At 43.1% G+C, this 24,281-nt stretch overlaps 2 protein-coding genes across 5 annotated transcripts in view; one reads left to right on the top strand and one right to left on the bottom strand.

Moving 5' to 3' along the window:
• The window catches only part of HNRNPR (heterogeneous nuclear ribonucleoprotein R), a 26,556-nt gene extending 9,738 nt beyond the window's left edge, over positions 1-16,818 (bottom strand). The window contains exons 1-6 of one of the 4 annotated variants that reach the window (XM_066638331.1): positions 16,719-16,804; positions 7,409-7,577; positions 5,284-5,402; positions 4,794-4,901; positions 2,649-2,762; positions 208-384 (exon numbers count right to left, since the gene is read on the bottom strand). In XM_066638331.1, the coding sequence (XP_066494428.1) occupies positions 208-384; positions 2,649-2,762; positions 4,794-4,901; positions 5,284-5,402; positions 7,409-7,565 (675 nt within the window). In that variant the 5' untranslated portion in view covers positions 7,566-7,577; positions 16,719-16,804. Of the gene's footprint in view, positions 1-207; positions 385-2,648; positions 2,763-4,793; positions 4,902-5,283; positions 5,403-7,408; positions 7,578-10,063; positions 10,141-16,718 lie in introns of those variants that run through there. The other 3 variants (XM_066638330.1, XM_066638332.1, XM_066638333.1) reach the window with 3 other exon arrangements.
• On the top strand, positions 16,714-24,281 carry LOC136661243 (general transcription factor II-I repeat domain-containing protein 2-like). Its single transcript, XM_066638329.1, has 3 exons — positions 16,714-17,174; positions 21,003-21,070; positions 22,565-24,281. Exons 1-3 carry the CDS (start codon positions 16,858-16,860, stop codon positions 24,163-24,165), a joined length of 1,986 nt encoding a protein of 661 aa, XP_066494426.1. The 5' UTR covers positions 16,714-16,857; the 3' UTR covers positions 24,166-24,281.

Raw genomic sequence — 24,281 nt, 5'->3', positions numbered from 1 at the left:
AGCTCCTCACAATCACTTCTGGTCTTCACCACTCGGAAAAGTTTGGTGTCGTCTGCAAACTTAGCCACCTCACTGCTCAACCCTGTCTCCAGGTCATTTATGAAGAGGTTGAAAAGCACCGGTCCCAGGACAGATCCTTGGGTCACACCGCTTTTCACCTCTCTCCATTTTAGTACATTTACAGATTTAGTACAACAGAGTACTCACCAGTTTGACAGCTTCTTGTGCTGCATCTTTACTACAGAAGGTGATGAAAGCATAGCCTCTGTTCTGACCAGAAAGGGGATCCATCATGAGCCGCAGATCCCAAATTGGGCCCGCCTTCTCAAACAGCGGCACCAATTCATCTTCATACAAGTCCCGAGGAATTTTGCCAACAAACACCTGAAGGAAAACAAACCCATTTTAAATTCACTGGCCACAATTTTCAGGGAGTTACTTTTGGCTTACCCTGAAACTTCAATGAACACAGATTTTTAATTTTTTCCTGCCTGTACCACATTGCTTAACTCCCTTGGATTAAAGAGACAAGTCAAAACTCCACTAGGCATGTAGTCCTTGGATTTCAGATTCACACTGGCATACCTGTGCCTTTAAGCTTTGCATCATACGTAAGAGACTGGCAGCAAGCCAGATGCAAGCCAAATCCTAACCTCCCTGCCTGGGCCTTGCAGCCTCACACGGGCTGCTCAGATTTGCACCAGCTAAATAGCTGGCTCAGATCAAAGTAGCCCCATAAGGCAGGCTGGAGCTCGACATGAGGTAAGGGGAAAAATATCCCCTTAACCCATGGTGACCTGCTGCCTGTATCACTGTGGCCTGCTTGTTCCAGAGGAGGTCAGAACTGGGCTGTGAATGGTCAGGAAACACAAGGAATGACATGGCAATCCTACACACTGTCACTCAGAAACAAGCCCCTTTGAATTCAGTGGAGCTTACTCTGCAATAAGTGAACTTAGGATTGTAGTCTTGCATCTACATAAAGCTTGTGACCTACATCCCAAGAAGCAACTAACTCCTTGAGACGATGCCTGATTTTCTGAGTTCCTTATTTTGCTTTCTGGAGTCCATACAGCAAAGTGACAGTACAAAGCCATTCCAAGCAACTGCCCCCAGACAAGTTGTTAACAATTTGATGTGAACCTTCAGAGAACATTAGGAATTTTTAAAAAAGAAGTTTAACACATTTCTAGTGTTGTTCAGATGAGCACAGCATTTTCACCTCACTGCAAGGACATTAACAAGACAGGTGGCAGGATTAAAGGAGCAGTAAATCAGGAAAACAATAATTAGTGACCTAAAAGTATGCAAGAACACAGTCCTGCCCAGTGTTACATGCTGGCAAAGACTGATGAATTTTGCATGTTTTCCATGAGGTAAAGGAAAATCAACTACGAAAATGTCAGTATGTAAACATCTGAGTCAATATGTAAACAACTGAGTGACAGTTACACCTCTAGGAAACAAGAATGGGAACAATGGCACAATCTTAACTTGCGCTGGAACAGGCAAGTCAGGAGGCTTGTGCTGTATCCAGCGCAGGATTGTGGCCAGCAGCGGCTTAGCCAGAGGCAAGGGGAAACTTTTCCCCTTACCCTTGGGTAAGGGCTGCTGGCCCTAATGGGTCTCCTCAGACTTGCGCCACCTCCTGAGGTGGCACAAGTCCAAGGAGAGCGGAGCGGTTTGAAGCCGCTCCATTCTCCCTGGGGACGGGGACTGGGATCCGGCATAACTGCTGGATCCCAGCCCCACCTCCAGCTCACCGCGCATCCGCCCCTGAGGCCGCCCATCACCCTCCCTCCCAGGAACGCTTCCCTCCCCCCTCCCCCCTGTCACCCTTGTGTTGGCTCTACCAAGCCGACGCAAGGAGCCAGGAGGAAGCCAGCGCGGGAGCCTCCATTGATTTTTCTGGGGCTTCTGGGAGCACCGGCCTGGCTTCCTGTAATGTGCTTTATTGCGACCAAAGACAAGGTTTGGACTGCGCCCAATGTTTGTTTGGACACAACATTGTAAGACAGTGAAAGTCCACTGTCTCCTTCAAAAACGTCATATCTGCTATGTGTCTGTGCACACAGAAGCAACAGTTAAAGAAGAATATGGTGATGTACTCAAGTCTCTCAATGTACTAGATGTCAACAAATGAAGTGAGAACTTACTAGTCAGAAATACTTGTGAAACAAAATGAAGAGTCATCTATCTTTGGGGTGGGGGGTGCGACATATTCAAGAGCGTTTTCCATCACATGAACATAACAGTTGCCTTAACTCCAATTACCAGTACACAATTACTGGTGGGGAAAGCAATTATATATACGGCAGGCCTTTGCAGTGAAAGAATTTTACTACAAAATTTGACTAAACAGTTTTTAGAACTAGATAAATATCCTTTACACCAGTGGTACCCAAATTGTGTGCCACGGCACCTCAGGGTGCCCCTAATGGCTTCTTCTCTCCCATGTGAAATCCAAGGTGGCAGTGCCTGAGAGAGTCCGGACAAAGAGGCCGCCACAAAAGAAGGGCACCATGATCACAGTAAATTTAGGAACCGCTGCTTTAAACTTATTATTCAACAAAATAGGCAACCATAACCTATTGTTCCGTTTAGGATTAGGAACAGTATGCAGATAACTATATGCTATGCATACAAACCTCTGTGCCAATGCCAGGCTGGGAACCTGAGTAGACAGTATCTGGAGGGGGGCCACCATACTTCCGCTGCCCCGTGGTCACATCCAAAGTATAACCAGTTCTCTCTAACAAAGCCTAAATTTAAAAGGGAAAAAGCAGAAAATGTTCACAAATGGAGTGGCATTCAGCAATCCCAAACTGCAAAATAAATCTTTCCCATAAAACTTCTAGCATATCTGAGATTTACAGTAGTTTCACTGTAGACCTACTCAACTGATACAAGCCAAACATGCAGCCCAGCCATACAAGTCAACTAAATGTTTTTGCTGAATATCTAGGGTTTCAAAAATGACAACCACTCAGGGAGGGGTCCCTCAAGCACCTACTAGGCCCCCACACACCTAGTAAGCCACCATAGCTGGTTGCACCAATACATAGCTTGATGGACTACAAGTTGTGCAGGCCTGTTCTAGAAAAATGCATAATGGAATGGGGAGGGTGCTGCTCTAGGAGGACTCCTAATCAAGACATAGCCTCTGGATCATGCAAGATCAACAGAGATCACAGAGCAATATGACCAAGTCTTCTCTGATTCAAGATGCTTGGAAGGCAGCCTAAAGAATGTGGCAAACCCCAGCTAAGGCCACAAGACTGAAAATCAACAAGTACCATATGGGAATATTGAAAAGGGATTTTGGGGAGAGAGAGAGAGAGAGAGAGATCTGACCAGCAAATTTCTCATTTCTAAAATACACACAATCCATATACAAGACGATCAAACAGTCTCGTGATAAGGGATTCAAGAATCCTGCCCAAGAACTGCTGAGGATCATTCTTAAAGCTTCCATGTACTGTACTAAAAGAAGCCAGCCTCCAAATAGCAGTGGCAGGGTAAGCAACATTGGCATCATTTCTGAAAGCACTAAGGAAATGATTAAGTGCAGTCACATTGGCTGCGTTTCAGTTGGGGATCAAGGGCTACAGGACAAGCTAAAGAGTTCACAGAATACGTGAGCTTAGAAGGAAGAGCGAGAAGTAGTATCAGATTGGTATCCTGTAAGAGGGTTCCAGACATAAGGAGTGGCAAAGGGGAACGGGCAGCTTAATAGCAAGAACTATTTTGACAGCCATGAATGGTTTCGGAGAAGCAAAAGCTAAAGAAAGGAATTCATATCCTGAAATAGTCCTTTATATAGGAGAGGAGTATGATCCTGGAGAACTCTTAAGTGAGGAATTTGTGCTGGGTATGAACAAACTATATGTTCCTTGCTTTTAACATGAGTTGGTAATACCTGTGCCTTCCATGATGCTGCTGCGTCTTCTCTCTCTTGAATAGCAAAGAGAATGGAGGTGCCAGATGTTATCTTTCTCTTGATTTTAACAAGTCAGTATTGAACTGTACCATCCATAAATGCAAATATTTGGCAGCTCACACCTTCTCCCCACCACATCCAGCAAGAAATTCCACTGTATCTCTAGAAGAACTGCCCAACACTCAATTTGTTGAAGACATAAAGCCTGGGCCAAGGGGGGAGGGGGAAGAGTATGATTGTTCTAATTTTTACTTGCTCTAGGGAGAGGGGATATTGCACTAGAACTGAGTCATATTCCTTCCTTGCTCTATAAGTGGCCTGGCAGAACTTTACCTGTCTCCCTTTCATAGGGGCTTTCCAGATATCTGACAACAGTGCAACAAAGTGGTACAGGTGAGAGAAACAAGCAAGCTAAATAGGCAACTGTGGTGGAATTTCCAGTGGGGATATAGAGAGAAACTGTGGCTCAGGCCACTACTTTGAATACATTATAGAACAGCTGCATAAATACCTCTTTTAAGCAACATACAACAATAATTTCAATGTCAGTAAATACAATGCGTAAAGCACATGAAAATAACAATCATGCCTCCCAGGTTTCTCTCCTATACATGAATTGCTCTTCTGTGACTCCACATTTCCAACATTATAATGATTTACTTTCATATATATTTATAGGGAAGAAGTACATAAACTTTTTTTAAAAATGTGACTAATTACTCCAGCATAAGTTTGCATCAGAAAAATATGATCCTCTTGACTGTAAAGATACCTAAAAAAAAGGTCAGTAGCCTGTTTATCTGCTCCCTTGTTCAAAACAAAGCACTTTTAGTTCAGCATATCTATATATTACCTTAATCTTTGCTTCATCTGGCCCCTTTGTGGATTCTTGTACTTTGCTTCCTTGTTTCTCTCTCTGTCTGTAGGTCTTCATAACTCCACATAAAAATGCACTTTTGTTCTGCAGATACAGTTTATGAAATAATTCAACTGGAAGGTATACATAGCAACCTGAAGCCACTGACCTTTGAACAACATCCAACTATAGAAGGTTTATAAAAACTAAACAGCATCCTTAACACAAATTTGATAGGATTTCTTTAAAAACAATCACTACCAATAGGCACAATTTGGGACACTAATCCATAGGTCTTACTACATGCGTGCAACTCTAAACTTCATTAGCAACAAAAGCCTAACATAGTTATCAAGTGACATATCACAAAAGAATTTCAATCTGAGTTCAAAGTGGGCTATTTTGAAAGGCAAGTTTATTGGCTTGTCAAGTTAGAAATAATACTACATTTGTGAACTTAATTCGTTCACAGGAGCTCTCATCTTACCTGTACATGCGACAGGTCACTTTCCTTAAACTGCTGTAATACAGAGAGGGCTCCTTCTTCATCAAATTCTCTAAGAGCATCTATTGCTCTCTCATCAAGATCAACATAAGCTACCAATCCTAAAAAAATTAAAAATAGAGAAAAGTTACAGATTCCCATTTAATTATACAAACATTAATTATTTAATTTAATACTGTTTTAGTTTGCTAAAAGAAATAATTTGAGCTAAATAGTTTGCACTAGCTACTGTGGACTAAAAATTATATCCAGAAATATTGGGAATTGGGTTGCTGCACAAAGCAATACTACATATCAGGGTCTGAAATAATGAACTCTGGTTCACATTCCAAAAGTTTCACCACTTTAAGGTTTCTTTTCTTAGAATGGAGCCATTACAGATTATGCACAAGGAAAAAATTCAGCTTTGTAACCACAGTAGCTTTTGGTGCAACTTACAAAACCAGCTTTCACCCACCCCTCAAAAAATCCCAAGTGAAAAATTCTCCCCATGTCTACAAAAAGGAAATACTATAATAGATATTTTAACTATAAACATTAACTTTGCCACACACTTTCCAGCCAGTGACATTATTTCGAGCCCTGTTATGTACCTCAAGTACACTAATATTAGGCTTACAGGTTCATACCCACAACCAAGTTCTGAAGCACATTTTTAGGAAGATTTTCATGTACTGTACTTCCTTTTTCATGACCTAGAGTTAGTAGTAACTTATGAGAACTGTGGAGTATTGCTAGTTCCATCAGGTAAGATGCTCAGATTTTTGTACTGACTTCTAATCAAGTATCCAGAGTGTGGTTTTGAATATTTCAGTATTTTAAACAACGCTAGCAAAGCCCTTACTCTCGAACACACAGAATGGCAGTGCACAGAGACTGCATTTCAGAATTGATCCTGCATATTGAAAGGCACCTGCATCATTTATCCAGGGACAAAACTCAGCAGATTAAAAATCATGAAGTTCAGCCCCAAGTTATTAGCTATGCAATGAGAAGTAGCCAACGGCAAAAAGAAACCCCAGCAGGGTAAAGTAACTCTTTTTACACATGAAGATAGAGTTGTACAGAATATTTCTGAACTAATACTAGATAATAAATGTTTTAACATTAATGCATTTTTTAAAAGTTTGATATTTTCCTAAAATCTTCACGACACAGCCTAAGTGCAACACATTCTAAAATCCTGCAAGTTCCTTTCTCAAGACATCTACACTCAAGCCACTAAGTGGATATCATCATAGTACAGCCTAGAGATGTGCATCTCTAAGGAAATAAAAAAAAACTAGCTGGCAGGCACTCATTGGGATTGTCTTTCAAGACAGATCAGCCACATAAGCCAGAATACATAATGAAGACACATATGGTATTGTTTTGAACTGCCTAAAGTTTGCAGGAGTTTCTGCAGTTTCTAATTTTTTTAGAAAATGATAAAACTAAATTTTGCCACTGAAGTATTTGAGGTAAGGGCATGAAGCAGTTCCACTGATGTGTCTAAATATGTTCACAGTACGCATACTAAAGAGAAAGAAGAAGTTTCTATTTCACACTAAATAAAGGTATGTGTTTCCTAAAGCATAACATGTGTCCTCTCTCTCTCTTTAGAATACAAGAGGTTCCAAGCAAGTAAACTTAATTCAAACCATTATTGTTAAGCTAAGCCCATGTAAAAAACTGATATAGAGTGAGCTATCCACTAAGAGCTAGACAGGCATGAAATTCATATAGAGAGTGGAAATCAAAAGTAAACCCCAAGTAAGCCAAGCAAGCTATTTCCTCCCCCCAATAAGCCACCTATTGAAATATTTAACATAATCACCATAAATGGTAATTGTGGAAGAACATGATTATTTTATTGAGTAAAATTACACATTACGAAGGCTGGAATGTCCACTTTTTAAGTCTATGAGGCAGTTACAGTGTCCTGAAGACCTAAGATACTGTCAACATATGTCAAACCCAATTTGACCTCAAAAGAAGTGAAAGCAGCAGAACATTCAAAGCTACACAGTGCAAAATACAGCAATTTTTTCAACTTTAAAAAACCTAAAAATTTGATTTTTTGCCTTCACTTTCATAACCAATCAGAAACAAGAAATGCATATTATACCTGTCTGAAATATTTCATCAAGTCTCTCTGCCACCTTCTGTGGGAGGCCTGCCTCTATCAGTGTCTTGTAGTGTTCTGTGTGAGTTACACTGGAAGTATCCATTGGTTCTTCCTCTTCTTTTAACTGTACCGCATTACCATTCACCTGATTAGCCATTTTATTATGCTGCTGGAAAAAATTCAGGAGCTATATTACATAAAGCCAGAAATAACTAATTTGTAGGACAATGCATTTATCTAAACTAATTTGTAAACATGCTGCAAGAGACTTGCATTAAACCTGCATTTAAAGCCTTTAGAATGCAGCTCACCTAAGTTGAAGAAAAAGTACAGTCCTGAAATACTGCAGAACTTGTACATGGAATGATGCACAGTTTTAAGCACTTCATGTACATCAAGTCTAATTTTTACTTCTGCATGATAAATGTCTTTGATAATCAGAGTGGTAGGGGATAAATGTGAATGCACAAACATCTACCATTATTCCCCTGGTCTCAAAGAGATTTTAGATCAACGTGTTCAATACAGAGGCCTCCAGGGCAGCTATGTATGCAAATGTCAGTTGCTTGCCATCTTTCACATAGCTTTCTGGCTCACTTCCATGTCTTCCTTCAAGCCCAACATTATGTAAGACACACCATGCTGCTTTAACATACGCTGGTTGCCAGAATGCAATGTTTGTTTATTTTTGAAGAGAACACGCCACATTAGGTTTCACTCAAGTGGAACAATCAATAAATGAATGGCACTTCACATATCAGCAAGATGAACTTGTTGTAAACTCTGCATATCACAGCACAGCATGTTATTCCAGATATCAGAATTCAAATCAAAGGCAGCACCTTCAAAGTTCTACTAGGAAGACATAATGCAAGAGTCAATAAAAAGACCACACAGACACACATCGAAAGCATACCACCATCGTCTCAAAACAATTCCTGTGGGCTTTTCTAACCTATTGCAAAACTCACTCTGTGTGTCAGAATCCCAAACAGTGTTTAATATTCACCCATTACAAAGGATATAAACCACTATGTAAAGTAAAGAGATGATCAGGAATGCAATAACAGCAGAGAAGCAAAGCGGTCCTGACTACCAGAAAATGCAATATGCATAAAACAAACTGTGCAGATTTTTAAAGCCTATCAAATACTGAACAGTTAAGACCAGTCCGTTAAACACCAGAAACAATCTGAAGATAGCCACCCAAGCAGAAGCATTAAATACAATAAATGCACCAAAGCAAGACAAAATGTGGATTAGAAGAAGGCATCCCAGTCCAGGAAAAGATTAGCTAGATTTATAATTTTATTTTAACATCAAGAAATTGTTTCATGGACTGTAACCATATGGTAATACATGTATAAGTAGTGTCATACTAGCTTTTTTCTTTGGCACATTCCACAGCACTCTTTTCTGTGAAACATTAAAACGCTACAGCTACACTACATGTGATGAATTCCAATTCTGTTCTACCCCAAACCAATTCTCATTAGCACTGTGAAACCAGATGCACACCACACCCAGTGAAAACGACAAAGGTATAAAGTTGCATGGGAAAGACTCAAGACTACCACTCAAGTCAAGACTAACCAACTTCATAACTCATTTTTCCAATCCACCATTCAACTAGTGTCATTCACAAGAACAGATGGCTGGTTGGGGGGGGGGGATGAAAGAAAAAAAGAGGCTCAGCCATCTCCAGCAAAGTGTCAATATTACCAAAGCAGACCTAACTATACAAACACCCACATCATGCTATTAACAGAAATACTGGTGTGCCTCCATATCTGCAGAGGATCAGTTCCAGGGACTTCCCTGCAGATACAGAAACCGCAGATACAGAGTGTCCCTGAATCAATACCAGCCCATTAGCATTGTTTAAAATCTGCCGACAGCCTGAATGTTAACTTCCATTTAGTGGAACTTTCAGGAACTGGAAGTTAATTTCCACTTCCTATTAACCTTTGATTTATTCTCTTCAAGCACTCAGGCTGCTGGCAACTGACTCATGTAGCGCTGTAAGCTTGAATGATTATAGTAACTTATTAAAGCAAGAAACACCTTCAATGCTAATGGGTGCAGGGGTGGGGATGGATCCATGGATAACTGAATCCGTGGATACAGGGGCCCACTTGTACAAACACTGAGTTTTTCCTCCCCAGAAATTGTATATTAAATTCTTCCCCATCATATTTCCTGGATTTTAATATATCTACATTTATAAAGATTCTCAATGAGCTGCAACTCACATGAACCTTCCTTGCAGGTGAGTGAAGATTTAGAATAAAGATCTTTATTCTGGATTACATTCTGAGAAAATTACAGCTCAATCCTATGCATGTCTCCTCAGAAGTCCCAATGAGTTCAATGGAGCTTACTCCCTCCCAGATAAGTGTGTAAGGAACTGAGGCCTCAGTCATTACTAAGTCCCATTGAAATTAACACAGCTTACATTAGTCATGACTAACTTATTGATTTCAGTAGTGCTTCACCTTGTCAGGATTTGCTTACTTAGGATACAACCCACTGTATTGAAACAAAACTACCAGCATTCTACAATTAAGTATATGATTGATTTATGTAGCATTTTTACAAACAAAATTAACCACCCTATGTAAAAAGAAATATCAGAAAATAATTCAAGACCCTCACTTGTCTTCAAAACTGCAGCATCATGAAGAAGGAACTAGTCACTCCTGAAAAGAGCTTGGCTTTCCTGAAGTCAGGTGTGGATAACATGGCAGCAAATCCATAATGTTGAACCAAGTCCAGATTGCAATTTTTCCTGTGAACTTTCTATAGAAGATTATAACACTATAATCAGTTACTAACAATACTGTAAATATGCTAATGCAGCTAAGCTTTTTTACTTTCTCAATTCAAAACTAATCCTGCAGTATAATATGGAAGGTTCTTGGAAAAGTTCACAACACACGAAAAAGAAACACTTAATACTTTCAGGAAGATTAAGAAGCACTGTAACCTTGATCTTTCAATATACAATGTACGTACTAAGAACAAAACAAGGTTCTCAATTGCTTCATCTATATATCAGTTTAAAGGATAAGACAAAATGCAGATTTCTCTGCAGAGCCAATAGCGTTATGAGAATGGCCGCATCAAGATTCTTTCATGGTTATTCTGCTAGAAGTATCTCATATTTCTCCTACTGTGGACCTTCAGAAAACACAGTTTAAAAATTTGGGAAAATCTTCATTCTACATATATCAACCTTTCCGTGGTCCCACAATGGACTAAAACTGCAGTCCCAAATCACATTAAATGTTCTTTCAAATCCAGATGGGATCTTGGTATCCACTGGGGTTCTGTTCCAGAAACTTCAGTGAATACTTAAATGAGTGGACACCGGGTCCACCTTTAAATGCCTTATAACAAGGCATTGATGCTAAATCGCATTCAGCAGGGTGAATAACTCCATTAAATTCAATTATTCACCCCATCTAGTGCCTGAATGCAGTATGCAAATACATTCTGGGGTGACAAGAAACCTGGAGGAGCAAGAAACCCAGAAGAGGGTCTTGAAAGCTTTCTTTAACCCTGAGAAGCTTGCAGTAGGTGTGTTTTAACAGTGCAAAGGTAGGAAATTGGATTTTGGCACTTTTTTCCTTGTTACAAGGCATTCAAAGGTAGACCCCAGTATCAGTGGTGAGTCAAACAGGTGGATGCCGAGGTCCCACCTCTATGCTTTCAAATCAAAATGACCAGAAATATTAATTATGTGTAACTATATAGACCATATCTCTGGAGAAACTATACAGGTTTTCTAGCTCAAATGTTAGCTTCCTATATGAATACTTTAACAGAGAAGCAGACACCCATGCATGAAAAATACATTCACGCAGACTGTCAAGAACAAGCAACACTCAAGAACTGCATCCATAAACATAAGCCTATGAACTGCACTAATCCGTGTGCAATTGTGAAATGTGTACAAGCTTTGTGACGAGGTAAGCATTAGTGCCAGGAAACTAACTGCGCCAGAATGATACACGGTCATTGTGCAAATGGAAACAATTAAAAAAGTTTACAGAAACCAGGGTTATTATTGCATGTTCTTTTAGTGACCAAAGCCAAAGAAGGACTTGTACTCAGTGGTGCTTACAAACACAAGACCTAAAAATATATCTGAAAAACACAATTTGTGCCAAGAATTTGGCTACCCACAAATTTTCTTCATTTTTTAAATTAAAATTCTAAAGGTAAAAAGATAAGGATTTCCCCTGCACAGTTGTGTCTGACTCTAGGGGGCGGTGCTCATCTCCAAGCTGAGGGAGCCAGCATTGTTCAAAGACATCTTCTGTGGTTATGTGGCCAGCATGACTAAATGCCAAAGCGTACTGAAAGCTATTACCTTCCCACTGAAGTGGTACCTATTTATCTACTTGCATTTACATGCTTTCGAACTGCTAAATTGGCAGGAGCTGAGGCAAGTAACAGGAGCTCACCCAGTTCCACAGTACCAGGGTCTCAAACTCCTGGGCTGCCAACAGTCCAGTGTCTTTAACCACTCAGACATGGCAACTCTTTTATTAGAATTCTACCTACTCTAAAAATGCTCATGGCATCTCTTTATTTTTGAATGTGTCAAGCTGTGACACTTTGGAACCAAACTCAGGATGAAAATACACAGGTACCAGGTATTCTTCCCCATTTTCTGCTCTGGCATTGCAACCACAAAGCAGGTTTAAGTCCAGCTGTAAGCTGGCAGCCCAATCCCATGCTCAACTTCCTACAAGTTTGTTTGCCAGCTCAGTCACTTCTTGATATTAATTACTTGACTTGATTGACTTAACTTGATTGTGACCTAAGGAAAGAAATTCCGCCCCAAGATAAACTCACCTCAGACTTCATTCTGTGCTTTGGAGGCACTGAGGACCTCCACAGCAAAAAACAGATTGAGGCTGCAATCCAAACCACACTTTCCTGAGAGTAAGTCCCATTGAACAAAATAGGATTTACTTCTGAGTAGACCTGGTTAGGACTGTGCCCTAAGAGACTGACCCTGCCACTTGTCCAGGTCTGGAACTCAGATCAGCGGTCTTATGTCTTTACACAATGCACTGGAAGTATTATGAAGAACAACATGTGTTTCTGAGACAAGCAGACTTCCTCCAAAACGCAGCATGAAATCAGAGACCAAACCCTGCCTTCATCTGAGCTCCAGGCTCAGCCTTTGAATTTGTATCACACTTTAGACATTCTGAAGCATAGCATAAAGACAAAGGCTGGGAGGTGTGTGCAAGGGGACACTGTTCTGAAGGCAACCTGTGGGGAGATGAAGAAGGGAATGTTGAAGAATTTCGTCTGTGTATGTATGTCACATAGTCCTGCTATTTGTTATGAGCCAAAGGGTGACTATATGCTATTTGTTCCAAGAAATCCTGCACTGGAATTAGTCTTCTGCACAAGAGTTATCACTATGTTTCTAAAGTGTAACTTTGCATTGGTGCCTGGTGGTGATCCACACATGATATGGATGTTAACTGACATCTCTCCCATATATATCACTGTCCACTTGGAATTACTGTAAAGATCTGCATGCTTCTGCTGCACCTACAGTTGCTTCAGTGCAGGTAGACTATCCATGTTTCTTGCACTAGTGCTGATGGGGCTTCTAGCTGTATTGCTACGAGGTGGGGATCAATATCTCATATGGCCACGTACAGCACAACTCCAAACACTTCTCCTTAAAAGCAAGCTTTACTGTGTTCAATTATTCCCAGTTACTGTATTCATACAAAGAATTATAGCCTCAAGTTTTCGCCCTAACCAGTTCAGTAACTTAATGTTACTTTAATGTATTCTATTTCTGCTTTTCAATTTTCTCCCAACTGCTACAATCTAGTAAAAACCTTATTACAAGTTATCCTAAAGCTCAATCAATTACGTTAAACCATAATTGTTTTAACAGTCAAAAAGATACAAACACATCTATTCTTAAAATGGATTTTTTAAAATTCCATTTTAATTCAATAATAGAAAAATCAGCAAAACAGATTTATTATTCCCACAAACAAACATATGCTCCAAAGCCAATGGAATTTTGAGGAAAAGAGATTTATAGGAAAGCGAACTTGCAGTTGGAACTACTGTACTGTATGCATATTGACAAATTTGTAAAACTACCAAAAGATGTAAAACACAGTGCTATTGATTATCATTTAATATAAATGATGCACTTATTTTAAGGGCAGAAAAGTATTCAACAAGGGGAATTTTTTTGTGGTGCTTTTACAAACTAATAGCATAGCTGCAAGCCTGTATAAAGACAACTGCCCATCTTTGCTCACTCACATCAAGATGACAAGAGTATCAGAAATAACCTGTTATTCTTAACCTCATAATGAAAGGAAGTCATATTTCCACAGGGCAGAGGCGCTATCTGAGCATCTCTTCAGGTACTAATACCAGCCCTCAAGCCACTTAACTAGAAAGTAATCTCTTCTACCTCAAAATTTCTCAGCCTTCAGAGGATTACATGCAACCACAAACTTTAATTTCTCCACAATAAACTCTACACTGTCTCTACCACTGTAAAATGGATAACCCACAATTGTGATTCTTCATAGGACAGAACTCAGGCATTATCACAATACATCAAAAGATGTGCTACACGCATACACAAACTGTGAAACAGTTCCTCCAGTGAACACATTGTAGAAATAAACTAACCTACAGACTTCATGACCAATGCTGCCACAGTAATCTCACAACTGTAGCATTGCTACAGTCAAGAAGTAATCCCAAGGAACCCTCACTATTTTTATTAACTAGAACCAACAGCTGTCAAACACAACAAGGATGTAGCATGAACCAGAACTTCCAATTCACTGCCCTCTTTTCCCTCCGCACACATCACCACTGTCAAATCAGATTATAATTTGACCCTCCCATTAAAAATGTAGAAAAAACCTTTGAAACAAGCCCAAATGAATTGCTGTTTCTGGAGAAGGGAAATTAACTAGCAAAAGAAACCCTGCTTAAAGCTTTAGGCGCACATCAAGACAGACACATGGGCCAACAAGGCTCCCCTTAAGTTTGGCAAACTTAATGGGGAATCACACCAGTAAAAGGTGGCAAATGATTTGTGTTTACTCAGAAATCAAAAGCCCCAGTGCGCTGAAAAGGGTTCACTCACAAGTGTGCATTGATACCGTAGCAACACAGTTTCATTCATTTGTGCATGTATCTTCATAAGGTAAGCACCCCACTACACTCCAACAAGCACTGACCCACAGGTAAGCATGCCTCGGATCTCCAACCAGACAGGCACGTATTTCCCCCCAAACATCACCAAACCCCAGTGCACAGGCAGCAGTAACCCCTATACACGGTGCTATCCTGTGAGTGCAACATGCATGTTTACTTAGAGCCCAATCCCATGAATGTCTACTCAGAAGTTAAGTCCCACTATATGGTCAATGGGGTTTCTCCCAGATAATTATGAATAGGACTGCAGCCTTGAATCTGAGGGCCAAATCCTAACCAACTTCTCAGCATGATGCAGCTCTGCCAACAGGACATGTGCTGCATCTTGTGGCGGGAGAGCAGACAAAGATCCTTCCTTGGGGATGCATTGGTGCTGGAGAGTTGGATAAGATTAGGCCCAGAGTCCCGTTATGTTGAATGGAACTTGAAAACAGGTATCAGCATGCACAGGGAGGACTACAGCCTAAACCTGCAACCCAATGCATACTTTTCCTCAGACTGGGCTGTACTGGGCCCCACTGAATTCAAATGGGGCTTACTTCTGAATAGACTGTGCATTAGGATTGGGTTGTTAAAGATCTGCCTTTGTGTGGCTTTTGGGGGGGGAGACAAAGGAGTTGAATTCTCCCACCCCCCAAACAAAAGACATCCCCATAAAAATGAACTGAAACCCAGCAGAAACCTGGTTCACTCGTATTCCAATCTGGTACAGATTCTGTTTTAAAAAAAATAACAGATTCACAGCCCAATCCTATTCCCGTCTACTAAGAAATAAGTCTCTTTAGATTCAATGGGGCTTACTCTCAGGAAAGCATGGATAGAATTGGGCTGTCAAGCTACAATCCTATCCACATTTACCTGGGAGTAAGCCCTGTTGACTATAATGGGACTTACATCTGAGTAGGCAAGCATGGGCTTGGGCTCTCTCAATCTGGTTTGGATTCAATTTTTAAAAAACCTGAACCCAATCCTGAGCATGTCTACTCGGAAGTAAGTCCCATTAATGTCAATAAAAGGTTTACTTGAGAGTAAGTAAGTGTGGACAGGATTGCAGTCTTGGAGCCCAATCCTGTGCATGCCTACTCAGAAATAGTCAATGGGCTTGCTCCAGGGTAAGTGAGATGGGAATGCAGCCTTGGAGCCCAATCCCATACAGGTCTACTTAGAAGCAAGTCCCATTAGAGTCAATGGGGTCTAATCCCAGGTAAATGTGGATAGGACTGCAGCCTTAGAACCCAATCCTCAGAAGCCAGTCCCATAAGTGTCAACGAGGTTTACTCCTGAGTAAGAGTGGATAGCATCGCACCCTCAAAACCCATTCCCATGCAGATCTACTCAGAAGTCAGTCCCACTGTAGCCAATGGGGCTTTCTCCCAGATGAGTGTGGGCAGGACTACAGCCTTGGAGTCCCATCCTGTGTATGCCTCTACTCAGAAGTAAGTTCCATTAGAGTCTTACTCTTTGGCTTACTCTTTGGTAGGTGCAGCCTCAGCTTACTCTGAGGCTTACTCTTTGGTAGGTGCAGCTAGGATTGCAGCCTTTGAGCCCCATCTTATGCAGGTCTACTCAGAAGCAAGCCCCATTACAGTCAATGGAGCTTACTCCTGGGTAAGCATGGACAAGACTGCACCCTCAGCTCCCTCCTAGGCAGGCCTACTCAAGAGTAAGTCCTGCTGCAGCCAATGGGGCTTCTCCTGGGCAGGTGTGCACAGGACTGCGCCCTCAGAACCCATCCTGTGCAGGTCTACTCAAGGGAGAGCCCCGCTGCAGTCGGAGGGCTTCCTCCTGGGCAAGCCTCGGAGCTCCTCCTGCGCAGGCCTCCTCAGGAGAGAACGGCCTTCTCGCGTGCAGGCGGGGCTGCCTAAAGGGGCCGGGCCTGCTGCGGGCGGGCGCCGAGCGTGCTGCGCGGACGGGGTCCGGACAGGCCCTGCCCCCGGCGGCCCGCGGCGCTCTGAGGCGGGCGAGCCGGCCGGCCCCCCTCGCGCCTTGCCTTGCCTTCCCCGCCCCCGCGCGGCCACAAGGGCGCCTGAGGGGGGCGGGGCGGCTCCTCCCCCCGCGCGGCCCGACGGAGACTCACCGGAGCGGGCCCTGCGCGGCGGCGGCGGCTGGAAATGGCGCGCGCTCCTCCTCCCTCCCCTCATGGGCGACGAGCGCGAACCCGGCGACGCGAGGGGTTTCCCGGAACCGTTTCCAGGGACTGAGGCGCGTCCCGACCAATGGCGGCGCGGCGTCCGGAGTGGCGGGCGGGACGACCTATCGCCGCGCGGGGGCGGGCCCGGGGCGGCCAATCGGAGGCCATGGCGCCCGGCCGGCCCGATCTGCCTGGGCCTGAGGAGGAGGCGGAGGGAGGGGCGGCCGCCATTGCGCGCGGGGCATACTGGGAGGCGCTCGCGAGGCGCTCAAAGGGTGCGCTTCCCGCCTTTTTCCTCAGTCGGCTGGCGGCGCGTCTCTTTGCAGTAGCTGAGAGCTCTCAGGGGGTTCTCGCTGCACGTGGGCTGGAGGGGAGCCCACGCCTGTGCAGGGCTACTCGGAAGTAAGCCCCGTTAGGGTCAATGGGATTACTCTTGAGTAAGGGTGGAGGAGAGGGTATCCTAAAGCCTATGCAGGTCTATGAAGAAGTAAGCCCCGTTAGAGTCAATGGGGTTACTCCTACATAAGGGGAGAGGGTGACAGCCTAAAGTCTATGCAGGTCTACTCAGAAGTAAGCCCCATTAGAGTAAATGGGTTTACTCCCAGGCAAGAAGAGAGGGTGGTAGCCTAAAGCCTATGCAGGTCTACTCAGAAGTAAGCCCCATTAGAGTCAGTGGAAGTCAGGGTGGAAGTCAGGATGGCAGCATAACTGGCCAAGCCTATGCAGGTCTACTTGGAAGTAAGTCAATTGAGCTTACTCCCAGGTATAAGTGTGGATTGGATAAGTGTGGGCCTTGGAGCCCAATACTACGTATGTCTACTGAGAAGACCCATTTTAGGCAATGGGGCTTGCTCCCAGATCAGGGTGGGGAAAGCATAGCGGCCTGACTGCCTAAGCCTATGCATGTCTACTCAGAAGTAGGTCCCATTATAGTCAATGGGGCTTACTCCCAGGTCAGAGTGGGGAGAGGATTGCAGCCTAACTGTTCAAGTCTGGGCATGTCTACTTGGACATAAGCCCCATTAGAGTCAATGGGGCTTACCCCCCCCATCAGGGTGAAGAGGGTGCTTCAAACCTATAACATCTAAAGCCTAGGTGTGTCTACTCAGAAGTAGGTCCCATTAGAGTCAATGGGACTTCTAGGTAAGCGTGAATAGGATTGGGCTGCACTTGGTGTAATGTGACTGTGATTGTTTTTCCTAATCTAGGGATGGCCACCCAACCCACAGCACGCCATGTGCCACTCTTTATTTGGAGCAGGGGTCGCCAACTCATGGTGTGGCACATGGGCACTTTAAGTGGCACATACAAAGTCACCATATGTTTTTGAAAAACACTTAAATAATGACAAAGAAAGCACCAGAGCATTTATGGTGTGCTTCATTTCTTTGCTACTCCTTGTACAGCACACTTCCAAGGTGCTAAGGGCCAAATCCTATCTGATTTCCCAGCTCCGATGCAACCATGCCAGTGGGGTATGCACTGCATCCTGTGGTGGTGAGGCAGTAATGGAGGCCTCCTCAAGGTAAGGGAATGTTTATTTCCTTACATAGGAGCTGCAGTGCACCTGCATTGATGATGGAAAGTTGGATAGGATTGGGCCCCATTGCTACAATGGGCACAGGGAGCCCACAGCTACTGCTTGATTTGCTGTTTGGAAAATGGGCCAAAGGACAGGAAAAGAATGATGGACGGGAATGTCAACAGGGTGGATGTTAAGAGATCTGCATTCTGCTAACTGGTGGGTCACTTGCTTACCCAAGAAGGCCTAGGGCAGGTTGTAGAAGGTGGCAGGGCTGAACTTGCAAGACTGCCAATGATATCAGCAAAGCCTAGGTGGCCCAGCTGGGCAGAGATACCACCTTTAAGAAAATAATCTGCAAAGAGATCTTTACTAAGATCATCTGAGAAGGTGGGTGGGCAGGCAGGCAGACGGCTGTGCTGTGCAAAAAGGCAATAAACACATTATATGGACCTTGAAACAAGATCTGCTGTGCCAGACTAAAGGTCCATGCAGGCCACCTCTCTGGCCTCATCAGCAGTCAACCAGGTGTTTTTGGAAAGCCCCAAATCTACATGCAGTGACATTGCCACATAGTGAAGTGGTAGAACTCTGAACCATTCTGTTTCAGACTGCAGAGGGGGAGTCATTCGTTTTTAACCCTTCCCCTATGCAAAACAAAACTCAGAACAAAGCTATCCCAAGTTGCAGATCTCTTGACTAAGGTATGCAACTTGTCCCTCAAAACGGCCACGGTGCCAGAAGATTGGAGGATAGCAAATGTCACGCCTATTTTTAAAAAGGGAAAGAGGGGGGACCCGGGAAACTATAGGCCGGTCAGCCTAACATCCATACCGGGTAAGATGGTGGAATGCCTCATCAAAGATAGGATCTCAAAACACATAGACGAACAGGCCTTGCTGAGGGAGAGTCAGCATGGCTTCTGTAAGGGTAAGTCTTGCCTCACGAACCTTATAGAATTCTTTGAAAAGGTCAACAGGCATGTGGATGCGGGAGAACCCGTGGACATTATATATCTGGACTTTCAGAAGGCGTTTGACACGGTCCCTCACCAAAGGCTACTGAAAAAACTCCACAATCAGGGAATTAGAGGACAGGTCCTCTCGTGGATTGAGAACTGGTTGGAGGCCAGGAAGCAGAAAGTGGGTGTCAATGGGCAATTTTCACAATGGAGAGAGGTGAAAAGCGGTGTGCCCCAAGGATCTGTCCTGGGACCGGTGCTTTTCAACCTCTTCATAAATGACCTGGAGACAGGGTTGAGCAGTGAAGTGGCTAAGTTTGCAGACGACACCAAACTTTTCCGAGTGGTGAAGACCAGAAGTGATTGTGAGGAGCTCCAGAAGGATCTCTCCAGACTGGCAGAATGGGCAGCAAAATGGCAGATGCGCTTCAATGTCAGTAAGTGTAAAGTCATGCACATTGGGGCAAAAAATCAAAACTTTAGATATAGGCTGATGGGTTCTGAGCTGTCTGTGACAGATCAGGAGAGAGATCTTGGGGTGGTGGTGGACAGGTCGATGAAAGTGTCGACCCAATGTGCGGTGGCAGTGAAGAAGGCCAATTCTATGCTTGGGATCATTAGGAAGGGTATTGAGAACAAAACGGTTAGTATTATAATGCCGTTGTACAAATCGATGGTAAGGCCACACCTGGAGTATTGTGTCCAGTTCTGGTCGCCGCATCTCAAAAAAGACATAGTGGAAATGGAAAAGGTGCAAAAGAGAGCGACTAAGATGATTACGGGGCTGTGGCACCTTCCTTATGAGGAAAGGCTACAGCGTTTGGGCCTCTTCAGCCTAGAAAAGAGACGCTTGAGGGGGGACATGATTGAGACATACAAAATTATGCAGGGGATGGACAGAGTGGATAGGGAGATGCTCTTTACACTCTCACATAATACCAGAACCAGGGGACATCCACTAAAATTGAGTGTTGGGCGGGTTAGGGCAGACAAAAGAAAATATTTCTTTACTAAGCGCGTGGTCGGTCTGTGGAACTCCTTGCCACAGGATGTGGTGCTGGCGTCTAGCCTAGACGCCTTTAAAAGGGGATTGGACAAGTTTCTGGAGGAAAAATCCATTATGGGGTACAAGCCATGATGTGTATGCGCAACCTCCTGATTTTAGGAATGGGTTAAGTCAGAATGCCAGATGTAGGGGAGAGCACCAGGATGAGGTCTCTTGTTATCTGGTGTGCTCCCTGGGCATTTGGTGGGCCGCTGTGAAATACAGGAAGCTGGACTAGATGGGCCTATGGCCTGATCCAGTGGGGCTGTTCTTATGTTCTTATGTAAATGTAGTATGGTGCTGCTCTGCTCAGCCCCTGCCACCTTCCAAAACCTGCCCCAAAACATTGCATCTCAGGAAGAAGGCTAGACCAGAATCCTCCTAAATCTTGCATCCTGTATAAAATTCTTCAAAAGCTACTTTCAGTATTAGTATGGAAACATGTGCTTAAGGCTGCAATCTGATGTACTTCTACCTCGGAATAAGCGTTGTCAAGCACAGAGGGACTTGCTCATGAGTAGTGTTATATCATAAACTTCATGGCTACCAAGAGCAGTGGTGGCCTCAAGAGTTTTCATGGGGGGGCTAGGGAATACATCACAGACAGTGGAAAAGAAAGAAGTGGAATTATCCTGTACCAAAAGCAATTTGAGCTGGGATCTATTTTGACATAGGTCTTTGTCTTTTGTTCCTCTTTTTCAGCATAAGCTGTCCTTTTGGATCCCTTGTGTTTAGGCAAGTCTTGGAAGTGCCTACTGTTCTGAGGAAAGGTAATTATCTGCCTCTTGTCCCTCATTTTCAGAAGTATCTCTTTGTAGAGTTACAGGGTGACCCCCCCCCCCCAAAAAAAAACAGAACACACAGATCTTTGAATAAAATGGTTAATTTTAATTTTTCTTCTTTTTTCTTTTGGGGTATACAAGTCAACTTTGTACATGAAATATTGGAACAATAATCTTCCCCAATATGTCTTGGTCAACCAAGGAAAAGACATTTTGCGTGAAGGCCTATTTAGCCAACAAATCATACACTGTAGTGCAAGCCAATTTTCGGAGAAAGTTTCAGTGTCGTCATGCTCCATCAAAAAGCAGAATTTTTGACTGGGTTCAGAAGTTCAGAGAGTATGGGACTGTGCAAAATCTTAATTCTAAAGGTCTGAGGGACACTTATTCTGGTCGGAGGGTGAGTGCTAGAACAGAAAGGAACATTGATGCTGTACAGGACTCAGTGGGGCGGAGCCCAAGGAAATCACTTCAATGACGCAGTCAAGAGCTGGGAATCTCTCGAGAGTCTTTGAGGCGTGTTCTAAAATCAGATCTTCATTTGTATCCTTACCAAATCCAAATAAAGCAAAAACTTACGGAGGCGGACATGGAAAAACGCGTAACCATGTGTGAATGGTTTTGTGACACAATCAAAGACAATCCAGACTTCTTGGATCATGTTTGGTTCTCTGACGAAGCGCACTTTCTGCTGTCAGGACACATTAATAGCAAAAACAATGTTTATTGGGCTACAGCTGCACCGGAGGATGTGTTACAGAGGCTGTTACACTCAACAAAGTGCACAGCATGGGTAGCAATTTCTAAAAATGGCATTATCGGTCCATATTGGTACGAAGATGGAAATGAGAGACCTCAAACGGTGAATACGGAGCGCTATGTGGCAGTGCTGAGGAAGTTTTGGGAATCACTGGGACAACGCAGAGGGATAGATCGAGATAAACAGTGGTTCCAGCAAGACGGGGCCACCCCACACACATCAAATGACTCCCTAGCCTGGTTGAGAGCGATTTCAGGAGAGACTGATCAGCAGGAAGTGGGCACCGCACTCACCGGACTTGAACCCCCCAGATTTTTATCTGTAGGGGTATCTCAAGGATAATGTGTACCAGAACAACCCTCAAACGATTGGTGAACTGAAAGCAGCAATCACAGCAAAAATCAGGCAAATCCCCAAAGAGGAATGTGTTCGAGTAGTTGACAATTTTGCACTACGTATGCAAGTTTGCCTCCAATGCCACGGAGCCCATTTGGATCATATTTTGGAAAGAACATGACTTTTATGCAAAGCGACCAAGATAACTGAAACTTTGGGGAATAATCATGCACAGATTGAAGTTTGAGTCCAGTAAGTTTCTTGAAATTTACTGGACCTTTGTAGGATTTAATAAAATTTTTATGGGTTCTGTTTTTTGGGGGTCACCCTGTATTATCTTTGCAGAGAAGTTTTTTTTAACATTGCTGTTTCTTTGTCCCCCTCAGTTATGGATAAAAAGAGAAGAAAAGTGGCCCATAAGTGCCGTGTATTTAATCGGAAAGGGGGCGCCCGGTCAGACAAAACGGAGAACATGTCTGTGATCCTGGCAAGTTACAAAGTGGCATATACTATGGCCAAAAATGGAAAGCCATTCACAGATGGGCCACTGATCAAAGAACTAGTGCTGGACATAGTGGAAGAGATAAACCCAGAAAAATTACATGTCTACAAACGGGTATGTCTTGCACCAAGCACTATTGAACGCAGAATTGAGGATATAGGATGCAATATTGTCAAACAGATTGCAGACAAAGCTAGAAATTTTCATCAGTACTCTCTCGCACTTGGTGAATCGACAGAGGTGTGTGACACATCACAGCTCCTGGTGTTCATCCGTGGTGTTGATGAGGATTTTAATGTAACACAAGAATTTGTATCTGTGCGTAGCATGTATGACACAGTAACAGGGGAAGACATCTTCCAAGAGCTAGAGAAGACTTTATTGGAGTACAAACTGGAGTGGAGTAAACTGAAATGTGTGACAATTGATAGAGGAAAGAATTTGTCTGGGGTGAAGAAAGATTTGATTGAACAAATCACAAAAGCTGCTGAGGTTGGTGGATTCTCAAAGCCCATGTTTCTGCACTGTACTATCTATCAACAAGAATTGTGTGGAAAATATTTTGATATGTCTTGTGTTCTAAAACCTGTTGTTTCTATAGTTAACTACATTCGATACAATGGGCTTCGCCATAGCCATTTCCGTGAATTCCTGGAAGAAACTGATTCTGAGTTCGTTATATATGAGTCTTATACAACAGGTCAGTTGCTTAGTTGTGAAAAGGTTCTGTCACGGTTCTTTGAACTCAGAGAGGTAATAAAATCCTTTCTCGAAGAGGAGAATCAACCTGAACCACTGTTGTCAAACACCGACTGGCTTTGGAAATTGGCACTTTTTGCAGACCTGGCAGGCCATATGAATCAGTTAAATCTGAAGTTCCAAGATGAGAGCAACTTGGTCACTGATGTATTCTTGTATGTCGGGGCATTCAAGGCGAAACTGCTCTTGTTTGAGAGAGAGTTGCAAGGTCAGAACTTGGATCACTTCCCCTGTACTGCGAAATTCCGTGAAGACAGTCGAGCAGAATTTCCTGCTTCGCTTGCCAAAGGCATCATCGGGGACCTGCAAAAGCAGTTTCACAAACAATTTTCTGACCTTGATGGAAAAAAAGATGAAATAGAGATGTTTCAAAATCCATTTGCCTGTGATGTTTACACACTCCCAGCTCCGTACCAATTGGAAATCATTGATCTGCAGTGTAGTAACAGGCTGAAATACATGCACAGGGAACAAAATCTGGTCCAGTTTTACAGATCTTTGACGCCTGAGCAGTTTCCAAACTTGAAGCAATTTGCCCGTGGCTACGTCTCCATGTTTGGCACGACGCAGCTCTGTGAGCAGACACTTTTGAACATGAAGTGTATAAAGGCAGAAGACAGAGATTTATCCGATGCAAATTTAAAGTCCATGCTAATGATTGGCTCATCAAGCTTTCAACCTCACTTCAGTGAAATATTGCAAGTGAAGCATCAGCTCCATATTTAGCATTAATCCTCTGTTTCATCTTTCATTGTATATGTCAAATTTCAAAGTTCTTGTGTGTTCTGATTCATACCATGCTGTGTGTTCTATATCATAGGTTAAGTATATAAGTTCAAAGT

This window comes from Tiliqua scincoides, chromosome 10 (assembly GCF_035046505.1).
Source record: "Tiliqua scincoides isolate rTilSci1 chromosome 10, rTilSci1.hap2, whole genome shotgun sequence".
NCBI classification, from domain to species: Eukaryota; Metazoa; Chordata; class Lepidosauria; order Squamata; family Scincidae; genus Tiliqua; species Tiliqua scincoides.
This window is presented reverse-complemented; position numbering and strand designations above follow the sequence as displayed.